This window comes from Lemur catta, chromosome 1, assembly GCF_020740605.2.
Source record: "Lemur catta isolate mLemCat1 chromosome 1, mLemCat1.pri, whole genome shotgun sequence".
NCBI classification, from domain to species: Eukaryota; Metazoa; Chordata; class Mammalia; order Primates; family Lemuridae; genus Lemur; species Lemur catta.
The window spans coordinates 273,263,417-273,275,759 of record NC_059128.1 but is presented as its reverse complement, the minus strand read 5'-3'; the positions used below and the strand labels follow the sequence as shown (position 1 = coordinate 273,275,759).

Below are 12,343 nucleotides of genomic sequence, written 5' to 3'. Positions count from 1 at the left end.
TGTAGGGAAAATGCTGACTTTTTGATATCGCTATTGTGCACTAACAAGAGTGTTCTGTTGATTCATAGATGAAAGAAGCATATGGAATTGCAAGACCAGTCAGCGCAAGGTGATCCAAGGCCCTCTGCCTTATGACATTTAAGAGCCCTGGTAACCTATTTTTAATTTTTTTTTAAATGAGTTTCTTTCTCTGCTTGGGAAATTAGGGGAACTGATATTCCTGTACTAGACTGAGCCAACAGACACCTCTTGATTCCTGCCTAAAAGCCCATGCCATGCTCCTCACCGATAAAACCGAGGAACGGAGCAAGACAGAAAGGAGGTGTAGCAAAAGCCATCTTCAGGGTAATTGTTCCGGGACAGCCTCCACTCTGACAGGTAGATAGGGAGTCAGAAACATAGCTGAGTTAAATTAAAGGTGTTTAATAATGATTTATCATTCCTTTTTGAGAGCTACCATTTTCTGTTAGCCTCCGCCTGTGTTATCCCTATGAAGATATTGAGACAGAGAGCTGGGGTGGCTTCAACGTTATAAGACTCATACATGTGACTCGTTGATTTCAGGCTGCCCAGTGTCCTGGATGCTCTGAATGGTGACTGTGTCTACAGAGGGCAGCAGAGAGACAGCACAAGCTTCAGGACAAGGCTCCTAAGAGAGTTCAGGGTTGGCATTGCATGTTTGGCTGCCATAAAAATGTTGCAGTGTTGATTTGTTCTGAACCACTTTTTTGATTTAGTTAATTAGTCAATTAGGGCCAATTTATTAATGTACTAAAAATGCTTATTGAACCTGTTTGTGTGCTGGGCTCTGTGATACCAGTATCTCCCAGCCTACACATTGAATGGTTTTCTCATTTCCTTCCTTCTCTACTGATTCCTTGGTGCGTTATTCCTTTGCTTACTTCTCTGGGCTCCTTTCTGCTCATCTTTCAGAATCAGCTCACTGTTTCCTTCTCCAGGACGGCTCTCAGGACTTCCACAGTTTTGTCTGGTGCCTTTCTCTGTCTATCTATAGCTTTCCATCTAATTCTTTGTCTCAGTCTCTTGGGGTTTTCCCAAGTCTGTTCTCAGCTCTTTTCTGTTTTCCTGTGGATATCATTCATTCGCATGGTTTAACATTTTACCTCAGGTGGAGGAAGCCTCAATGTACAGTTTTTATACTGTCTTAAAACTTACCACTATAGTATGAGCATTTGGCGATGCCATTAAATATTCTTCATAAATGTAATTTGTAGTGGCTGCCTAGTACTTATAAGAACCATTATAAAAAGTTTCTGTCAGACATTAGTTATAGAAAAATGTCTACAAATGAATTTTTTTGGAGGCAGCATAAAATTGTGAGAATTACCCTGGAAAGGGTATTGTATTAAAATGATGGACTCAGCATAGGAACCTGCCTCTCTATCCCTCTCTACATCCTTAGAAGTGATAGAAAATATAATTTCCCTAAAAATCATGAATCATAACAGTTCTGGAAAAATGAAAAGGTTGCCATCAGAAGAGAGTAGAAATACGAAATTCCTTAAGGGCAGAAAACACACAGGATCGGGCACACCCAGGACTGCTGAGGCAGGTGGGGGCAATTTTGATAGTCCGGGACAATGGTGTGGACAGTTATTTAGGGGCAGTGGGGTGAGCTGCCTGGGCCCCTTTTTCGTGTGCCACACGGTGTGCAGAAGAGTAATTTGCCTCAAGCTTGAAGCAGAGAGTGTAGGGAGCAAAGAGCTATGTCCCTTGCTGGCTGGTGGCAATGGAGATGGAGCAATGTGAATGGATTTGAGACAAATCTTGGACCTGATTGGATTAATGGCAGATTGGATGTGTGTGTGTGTATGTGTGTGTGTGTGTGTGTGTATTTGTGTGTATGTTATAATTGTTTTCTCATAAACTTAGTAGTTTAAAACAGCACCCATTTATTATCTCAGTTTCTGGGGGGTCAAGATTCTAGACACAGATTTTTCCTCTGCTTCATGATTTTCTTTGAAAGCTACAACCACGGTGTCTGCTGGGGTTGCAGCCTCATCTCAGCTTGAGTGGGGAAAGATTCACTTACAAGTTCACATGGTTGTTGGTGGAATTCAATTTCTTGTGGTCTGTTGGGCTGAGGGACTCAGTGTATTTTTATTGGCTGGACGCTGGCTCCAGCTCCTTGCCACACAGGTCTCTGCAGTGTGGTCACTTGCTTTATCAAAACCAGCAAGGGAGAGAGTCTCTCAGCAAGACAGATGCTACTCTTACGTGAAGGATCATAGAAGTGACATCTTGCCACCTGCACCATATTCTATTCATTAAAGCCAGTCACAGGTTTCACACACATTCACAGGAGGGTATTCCCTAAGGGTGTGGACACTAAGATGCAGGGATCATTGGGCACCTTCCAGTTTGTCCACAAAGGAGGTAAGGTGCAGGAAAGGAATCCTTTTTTCCCCCCTGATCAGTTGGCTGGATTCAAATCTGTAATGGACAAGAATTCAAGACAACTAGATTTTAGGTTCAAGTCAACACTGACAATACAATATTGGATACATCATTTTCTTTTCTCAATCTCACTTTCCTCATGTATAAAATGAAGAGGGAGTCGGACCGGTGTTTACTCCTGCTCTAACATTCAAGATTGCTTATATTATTAAAAAAAACCCATAATAGAAACTACCCCTGGTCCGTGTACTCTTTGAACTATATTTTCCCATAATTTTTCTTCCCTTCCTTGGTAAGCATCTGTGGAGGACTGCTTACATTTATTACTTCTTTCTTCATATTGGTGGTATAGTGCACTTGCAGTACAGATTCTCCCTTCTTTATTTTTTTCTTCAAAGAAACTGTTCTTGCCAGATTCAGTGAAGTAATCCCAATCCCATCTTCCCCTACTTTATTGTGGGATTAAGTACTGTTGTCTATTCTGCCTTGGAAGTTTCCACCTTTCACGGCTTCTGTGAGCTCTGCTGTCTTGACTCTCCTGACTCTCTGTGACTCTGAGTCCTCCAACTTCTCTTGTCTCTAATCCATCTAAAAAGAGGCATCTCCAATGTTCCGTTCTCAGCCTTTTGCTTTATCGGGTGGGTCTAGCTACCAACATTGCTTGAGGTATTCCCTCAAGGAAGATGAAGCCCTGATTATTGTATTTGGTGTTTTTCCTTCCGGGCCATTTTTATCTCCAAATATTTACTTATAATCTTCTTGGCCCACATTAAAATTTTTCTCCTAATGTCTCTATTGCCAGAAGGTACTGGAAAACCTTTTACTCAGGTACCAGGAATGATCCTCTAAATTTCTTTTTTTTTTCTTCATGGCTGCCATCCTATTTATTGCTAAATATGTCCTTACATTCTTCTTTCAGACTTCATCCAGTCTGTCTTTTTATTCCAATTTCTATTGCCACCAACTCAACTCAGATTCTCAATTATTCCTTGAATTGTCAATTTTAATAGAATACCAATAGATGGCCCTCTCTCCATCGCTTTCCCCTGCAGTTCATCATTCACGCTAAGCTGGTTCTAATCACATCATTTCCTCAATTAAATCGTTCAGTAATTGCTCTTTATCTATGTCCTACACCTGTTCTTCACTCCAGTCCATCCCTTCCTTAACTCTGGCACTCATTTGCCAGAAATTTCTCCTTAACTTTCTGACATATGCCCAGTCCTCAATCTAAATAGGCCACTAGCCAACCCCCAGACAAACCCCGATAGTCCTGCTCTGTCTTTGCCTTTGGTGTTCCTTCTTCACAAATACCTTTGTCCTTCGTGGAACACCCTAACAACTATCTCTCTCATTCAGTCACTCACTCAAGAGATTAAGAGATATTAAGTTGCAACTATGTAGCAGTCAGGCACAACACAAGATGCCAGAGATAGGATGGTGAACAAGACAGACGGTTCCATCCTACAGGGCATTCCAGTGAGGAAGACAGACAGGGAGGAAGGAGACCTTCACTGTATTGTGCAAAGGGAGGGAGAGGAGTATGTAGTGAATTTGGAAAGTTAGACAGCAACAAGACCATGGTCAGAAGTTTGAATTTTTGTTTTCCAAAGAACAATAGGAAGTCATTGAAGGCTTCTTAACTAGGGTAACACACACTTTATTTTGAAAAGTTTGCCATAGCTGATATTTAGGAATAACCTTGTAGAGGGGAGTAAAAGGAGAGGAGGGGACACCAGTGAGGAGGCTATGGCAGGAGTCCAGGGTAGGGATGATGACGGTTTGACTAGGTGACAGTTGTGGGAGTGGAGAAATGTGATGGATTTGAGATATATCTTTGGGGCAGAGCTGACTGGACCTGGTGACAGATTTGATGAAGGAATTATGATGAGGAAAGGAATTAAGTTTTTATTCTGAGCAATTATATGGCAGTGTTATTTGCTGTGACGGAAAAGGCTGAAGAAGAAATAGGTGTCTAGGGAAAAATTGGGAGCTTAAGTTTTGACATGTTAAGAATTGTACATGAATATGCATAGCAGCATTATTTATAACCAAAATTTGGAAACAGCCTAAATATCTGTCAGCTGATGACTAGGTAAGCAAATGTGGCATATTCATATAATGGAATGCTATACGGAAATAAAAAACAGAATGAAATACTGATACCTGCTACAGCATGGATGAACATTGCAAATATTGGGTTAAGAGAAAAAAGCCAGACATAAGAGGCTACATGCAATATGATTTCATTTATGTGAAATGTCCGGAATAGGAAAACCCATAGAGAAAGAACCAGTTTCTGTTTTCATCCTATTATCTAATATTTTGGAATATGTGTTAAAATCTTTTAAAGTTATTTTGGTCCATGTAAAGAACATAAACTCTCTGTGGAAGTCATTGATGTTCTGTGACTTTTTGGATTTTCACCCTCCAGGTGCATGGAGGGATTGCTCTTCATGACGCGTGAAGTTAGATGTGCAGTGAAACTTGCCTTAGGAAATGAGAAGAGTGAGGAAGTGGTCCACGACATTTAGTGAGAGTCTCCGAGAGCGAGCATGTGATTCGTCACATTCTCTTCCCCTGTCTGTGATATTGCAGATAATCAATGTCCTGTCAGTTTAAGTCTTTGAACGAGAATGATGGCATTCAAGACACCCCCAGTGCAAGAGAGATGTGGTGCGTAAACATGAAATACATTTCTGATCTTGCAAAGCACAGAGATTTGGGGTTGTCTATTATAGCGGCAAAAACTAGTCTTTCCCGACTGATAATGTTTTTTAAGAAAATAATGCAGTGAATTGTACATCTGAGGCACTTTATAAGCTGAAGCCCTTTAAAGTATTAATGACCTATCAAAGGCAGTGTAGTAAAGTAGTTATGAGCATGGATTTAAGGGTAGATGGTGTGGGTTTGAAGCTTGATTCTGCTGACTATTAACCATGTGATCTTGGCAAATTACTTAAACTCTCTGGGCTCAGTTTCCTTATAAAAAATCATAATACTCGCATCATGAGATCATTATAAAAATTAAATGAATTAACATTTGTCAAGTGCTTGGAATAGCACATAGTAAGTCTTCTTGCTATATTTATATGTAAAAATGTATAATATATAATTAAATAGTGTGTGTAAATTGTTTAGAACAGAGCCTTGCACAGAGTAAGCCCTCCAGGGATATTTTTAAAATAAATACAATGATTGAATAGCCATCAAATACTTGGCTGATCATTTTCTCCAGGAAAGTCTAATAGGAGATAGGAAAAGTAAAAAACGCAAGGAGAAAATATAATTTTTTCTTCTGATCTTGGGTAACAAAACCCACAGGCCTCTTGGGTGGGTTTTACCTCTGGGAATATGCCTGAACACAATGCTGTGACTTTCCCTTTCTAATCAGGTGTGTCCTAAGACAAGAAGCAGAGAGCCCAGGGAAATGGAAAAATGTCAAACTAAGGCTTTTTCTTTAATTATCTCTATCATCCAGAGTAAAAGGAAGTAGGTCACCTGTGACTGAAGCGGAACACTCCTGCCAATCAGAGATAAGCAGCTCATGGCAATTGCACACAGCCAAGCAAAGACAATTTTCTTGAAATCTCATGAACTAATGATCCTGGAATTTATCAGGATGATTTATTCATGAGAATCATTGAGATACTCATTAAAAATATAGATTCCCAGAATCTCATGGTGGTGGTGGGAGAGGAGAGCTCCTGGAATTCTGACTTTCAAACGAGTTTTTCAGGAGATTCCTCTCCCGGCTTACATTTGAGGACCCAAAATCCAGCCCTGTATATAGTTCAGACTGAGTAACTGGGATACCACTGCCACCTGGTGGCAGCATATTCAAATTACAGGTTCCAATGTTGCTGAGTGGTAGAATCAGCAGAGTTCAATTTTTCAAGTAGCCAATCTATAGGTACGTGTAATTCTTAGTCACCTTTGCCCTCTCCTACTCATAAACACATTTTTGAGTTTTACAGATTATGTGATGTGGAGTTTATATCATTTTCACCCTTGAGGACACAGGATTTTACCATTTTAATTCATTCAAACTGAATTTGAAAATAGACCTTATTTTTTAATTCTCTTTAAACATAAACTCTTATGACATGTTAATTAATTTGTAGAATAAAAGAAACCAGATACACTTATAAAATGTTCTGGAGGCAGCTCTTCTTCCAGAGAATCTGAGAGAGGCAGAAATCTTAAAGAGAGATGTTCTGATGAGAATAATTAGTTTTGCTTATATTGTCCATTAAGGGGAGAATAAACAAAAGAAATTATATTCAGGAAGTTTTTTCCTTCTACTTCTAAGTAATACCAAATCTTATTCACGTATAAAAAAGTTTATCTGTTAAACATTTGAATTGGCATAGACTTAGCTTTGCTGAGCTCAAATTCTTCCTGGTTTACCTTCATTATGAGAAATAGTCATATAGGGCAGAGTGGAAGCAGAAAGAAGTGCTGAATACTTAAATATAACTGGTATTTCGTGATGGATCATGGCATTCAGGTGTGTTTTACTAGGTCAGTAAGAACCAAACATGGTATAACATGACTTTGAAATTGGGCGTCATTCCACTTAGTGCCAGTGTGGCAAACGCATAGCAAGACAATTTGGCAATGTTTGAGATGATTTACTATGAAAGATTGTATGTTCTCCATGAAAAGTAAAATATATGTTAACAAAAAGGATGCTCATAAATAAAATAGATGAAAATTACTAGGAGGCTATCCCCAGCCAACTTATTGGTTGATGCCCTTGCAGCCTGTGTAAAAAGATGGGTTTGGATAGATTTATGTAGTAATGCTTTTTAAAACTAAAAGAAATTATTGAGGCAAAATATATGCAACATAAAATGAGCCATTTTAAAGTGAGCAATTCAGTGGTGTTTAGTACATTCAAAATGTTTTATAACCAACACTTGTATCGAGTTCCAAATGATTTTCTTCACCCCTAAAGGAAACTCGGTACCCATTAATTAGTTGGTATACCATTGTTTATAAAAGGCATATGGAGTGACTTTCAAGAGGCCATAGAATTGCAGTTTAATGTTTTAAATTGATGTCCAAAAGACCTCAATATATGGCTTTGTCTTGACATGAAATGTTCACATACTTGCCAAAGCTTTTTTTGTCTAGCTCGGTCAGTTGGGAGGAATTTATAATCAGAGGATTTAAAGAGTTTCAAATGATGCAATCAGAACAGTAGTTAAACGATGGGACACTGATGAAAAGAACTCAACTGCTTGTCATGTATGGTTGCGAGCTTTGAAGACAGGACCCAGAAAAGCCAACAAAAATGTGGGCAATGAGTCTGTGGGTTCCTTTATAAGCGTTTTATTAGAAAATAATAATATTACTTATGCAAATCTGTGAGAAGATGTTTAGACAGGCGTGTTTTGCCCACCAGCTTGGGGTATAAAAAGCCCTGCACAGGAGGAGACCTTCATTCACACTCAGGTACCTTGTTCTTCACAATCTATCCAAATCCATCTCAACTCCTGCCACCATGACTCGTTACTTCTGCTGTGGAAGCTACTTCCCAGGCTATCCTTCCTATGGAACCAACTTCCACAGGACCTTCAGAGCCACCCCCCTGAACTCTGTCGTGCCTCTGGGCTCTCCCCTGAACTATGGTTTTGGATGCAATGGCTATAGCTCCCTGGGCTACAGCTTTGGTGGTAGCAACTTCAACGACCTGAGCGGTTGCTATGGTGGCAGCTTTTACCGGCCGTGGGGCTCTGGCTCTGGCTTTGGCTACAGCACCTACTGATGGATCGATGGCTCCAGCGACTACAGGACTCCCAATCAGTTCTCTGTGAACAGAACAACCTGAAGAGCAATGACTGTCTTCCTGCCTCCCAATGTGCCTGGGTGATATGTCTTCCATCTTCTTGCTGACATCTTGCAAGTGGTCCATGATGCTGGGCAAGTCACCCTGGACCGAAATGCTGAACTGATGATAGCCATCTACAGCCAAAGGAAGCAAGATACATATTTTTTTCATCCCTGAATTTTAGCAGTGAAGCCAGTTGTTTGTCTCCCAAGGTTGCTCTGCGCATGTATTATTAACTTCTACAACATCATCAATGTATTACGAATTGATTGGGCATGGGGAGGAAGGGGTTTTACTGGTAGTCTCCTAATAAATTTATTTCCTTCAGCACAAATACTTTTGTTCTGGTTATTTATTTTACTGTGCTTTTATGCTGTAGAATTCATCAGCCAGTTTCAACCCGTAATGGTTGACTTCAACCAAATGTTATTCTGATTTCAGCCTGTACAACCAGGATGGGGTAATGCCCAAACATTTTTGTTTTTATATTGATATTTAAGTTTAAAAAACTTTCTAGAAATGTCCCCAACTTAACCTGAATATACTGCAATTGTTGGTGTTTCTCTACAGCTGATTATAAACAAGAATATTTTTTAGCTGTGGAATGCTAAAAAGAAATCTTTCCTCCTTTCATTAGTGGCACAATTCCATATTGGTTCATTTCTTCTTTCCTAGTGTTATAGAACTCTTGCTCTAGTGTGAGATTTGAACCCCACAGATTATTGGAAGAATTGTAACTAGAATTACCTATGAAACTCTATCTTTAGGTATTCCTGAGATTTGGTCAATAAAGGGAAGCCACCTGCTAAAATCAGATAGTATTTTTTCTCTTTTTTGATGGATGGGTTTTATTTTCCCCACCTTCTTCACCTCTGATTGCACATATAAGTGGTACTAAAAAGCGTTTATTCTTTGGAATGATAGTTGCCATCTAAAGCACTTGAAATGATAGATGGTCTGCACTTAGAAAATGGTCTTTGTCTTGCTTACTGAGAAATCTTTGCTTTATTGAAGCAAAGTGCTTTATGCTTGAATTAAAGCTCATTTATTCACATATCAAGTATTTATTGTATCTTTGCTACCGAGAAGGTGCTCAGTTAATTGTTCATTGACTTGACTTGTTAAATCTCTGCTTTATGGGTGAAAAATATTGCATTGTCTGGTGTAAAGTTCATTCTTCATTCATCAAGTATTATTGGACTCTGGCTACTATATTAAGAATTTTGTGGCTGTAAACACACCTAAGCAGAGACTCTGGCTTGAAAAACTAACTGTCTTCAAGAGGGGATTTATTCATTTTACAGAGACTTACCACATAACTACAAGACCAACTGTTGTCCTAAGATTTGGGGACACAAACCTTAGAGATAAATAAAACACAGTCTTATTCCTCAAGAGTTAAATAAACTTTATTTAATATTTAAAAGACATTTAATAGTCTCCTACTGTATGCTAATTAATGTGCTATAAATGGTTTTCCAAAGAGAGATAGATATTTCTCACTCATTTCCTTCCCAGGACTCAAAATAGGAAGAAGCCCATGATAAGACACCCCCCCCCACACACACAGTGTTTTAGGCTTGCACAGAAGGCAAGTTTGGGTATACAAACATGACCATGAGAGGGAGAAAGAGTTACATATCAAGACAGATATGATTATGCAAAAGGGGAAAAGAATAGAGTTGTCTGAAGATGAAATATGTTATCACTGGCAGCTCCAATACATAGAGAGGATGACCTGTTGGAGTGCAGATTCCAGGGGCATCAAGTACTGAATGGGGGGATTTGAGATCTCTCCTAACCTAAAGAGTCTAAACTCTATCATCATGGCTGACATTTATCTTCTGTTTAAGGTCATAATTGTTTTATATTTGTTAATTAGGCAATTTTTTAAATTTTGAAAATTTCAAACTTACAGAAAAGTTGCTGTAATATTACAAAGAGGTCCTGCATTCTCAGATTTATTAAATGTTTATATTTTATCCCATTTACCTTAGTATATATGCTACCCGATGTATGTATACAGTGTGTGCACATTTATATTTATGTATGGGGGTGTGTGTGTATATACACCTAGGAATAAATTGCAGGTATCATGCCATCTACCTTAAGAACAAAGGCAATAGAATTATCACAATTAGATATTTAATATTGATATAATACTATTATTATCTAACCCACAGTGTGTACTCAAATTTAGTCAATTCTTCCATTAATGTCTTTTATAGTTATTTTTTTCCCCTAGTTCAGGATCTAATCCAGTATTATATGTCTCTTTAATTTCCTTTAATCTGGACCAATTCCTCAGCCTTTCTCTACCTTTTTTGACTTCAAGAAATTTGAAGAATGCTCACTGATTATTGTGTCAAATGCCCTTTGATTTGGGTTTGTCTGGCTTTCCTCATGAGGAATGTGGAGGTATGTTCCTTTTATACCCAGTTTTTTGAGAGTTTTTAGAATGAAGGGGTGTTGAATTTTATCAAGTGATATTTTGCCATCAATTGAAATGATCATATGGTTTTTATCCTTCATTCTATTGATATGCTGTATCACACTGATTGATTTGCATATGTTGTACCATCCTTGCATCCCTGGGATGACTCCCACTTGATTATGATGAATAATTTTTTTAATCTGTTGTTGAATTCGGTTTATATATTTTGTTGAGGATAGTTGCCTCTCCTCAGATATATTGGCCTAGAGTTTTCTGCTTCTGTTGTGTCTTTCTCCAGTTTTGGTATTGGTGATACAGACTGAATTTGGGAGTATTCCCTCCTCCTGGATTTTATGGAATAGTTTAAGTAGGATTGGTATTGGTTCTTCTTTGAATATTTGGTGGAATTCAGCAGTGAAGTCATTGAGTCCTGGATTTTTCTTTGATGGGAGACTTTTTATTACTGTATCTGTCTTGTTACTTCTTACTGATTTATCGAGGTTTTGGGTTTCTTCCTAGTTCAATCTTGGTAGGTTGTGTGTGTCTAGGAATTTATCCATTTATTCTAGATTTTCTAATGTATTGGAAATTATACAAACACATGGAAGTTGCTCATAGTAGTCTCTAATGATCCTTTGAATTTCTGCAGTGTCAAATTGTAATGCCTCCTTTTTCATCTCTGATTTTGTGTATTTGTGTTTTCTGTTTTTTTTCTTGATCTGGCTAAAGGTTTGCCTATTTTGTTTATCTTTTCAAAAAACCAACTTTTCGTTTCGTTGATCTTTTATATATTTTTGTTTTAATTTTATTTATTTCTGCTCTGATCTTTATTGTTTCTTTTCTTCTTCTAATTTTAGGTTTGGTTTGCTTTTATTTTTGTAATTCTTTAAGAAGCATCGTTAGGTTGTTTATCTGAAGCTTTTCTACTTTTTTGATGTAGGCACATATTGCTGTAAACTTTCTCTTAGTACTGCTTTTGCTGCATCCCCTAGATTTTGATATGTTGTGCTTTCACTTTCATTTGTTTTGAGAAATTTCTTAATTTTCTTCTTAATATTTTCATTAGCCCACTGGTCATTCAGGAGCATATTGTTTAACTTCTATGTGTTTGTATAATTTCCAATGCTCTTTGTTTCATTGATTTCTAGTTTTATTCCATTGTGGTTAGAGAAAATACTTGAAATGATTTCATTTTTTTTGATTTGTTAAGACTTGTTTTGTGGCCTATTTTTGAGAATGATCCATAGGCTGAGGAGAAGAATATGTATTCTGCACCTTTGGGATTACCATTCCATAAATATCTATTAGGTCCATTTGGTATGTAGTACAGGTTAAGTCCAGTGTTTCTTTGTTTATTTCATGTCTGTATGATCTGTCCAATGCTGAAAGTGTGATTTTGGAGGTCTCCAAGGATTATTATATTGGAGTCTATCTCTTTGATTAGCTGTGATAATATTTGCTTTATGTATCTTGGTGCTCCAGTACTGGGTGCATATATATTTAGAATTGTTATATCCTCTTGCTGAATTGACCCCTTTATCATTATATAATGACCTTTTTTGTCTCTTTTTACAGTTTTTGTCTTGAAATCTATTGTATCTGATAGCAGAATAGCTACTCCTGCTCTCTTTTGGTTTCCATTTGGATGGAATATC

At 38.0% G+C, this 12,343-nt stretch overlaps 1 protein-coding gene across 1 annotated transcript; it reads left to right on the top strand.

Annotated features, from left to right (window-relative positions):
• Positions 1 to 7,851: 7,851 nt before the first annotated feature.
• On the top strand, positions 7,852 to 8,314 carry LOC123642759 (keratin-associated protein 7-1). Its single transcript, XM_045558169.1, has one exon. The coding sequence runs from the start codon at positions 7,928 to 7,930 to the stop codon at positions 8,189 to 8,191; it is 264 nt and encodes an 87-aa protein (XP_045414125.1). The 5' UTR covers positions 7,852 to 7,927; the 3' UTR covers positions 8,192 to 8,314.
• The last annotated feature ends 4,029 nt before the right edge of the window (positions 8,315 to 12,343 follow it).

What these genes read in the sequence shown, in the direction of transcription:
- LOC123642759 (XM_045558169.1), top strand. Translation starts at nt 7,928, where the DNA reads ATGACTCGTTACTTCTGCTGTGGAAGCTACTTCCCAGGCTATCCTTCC.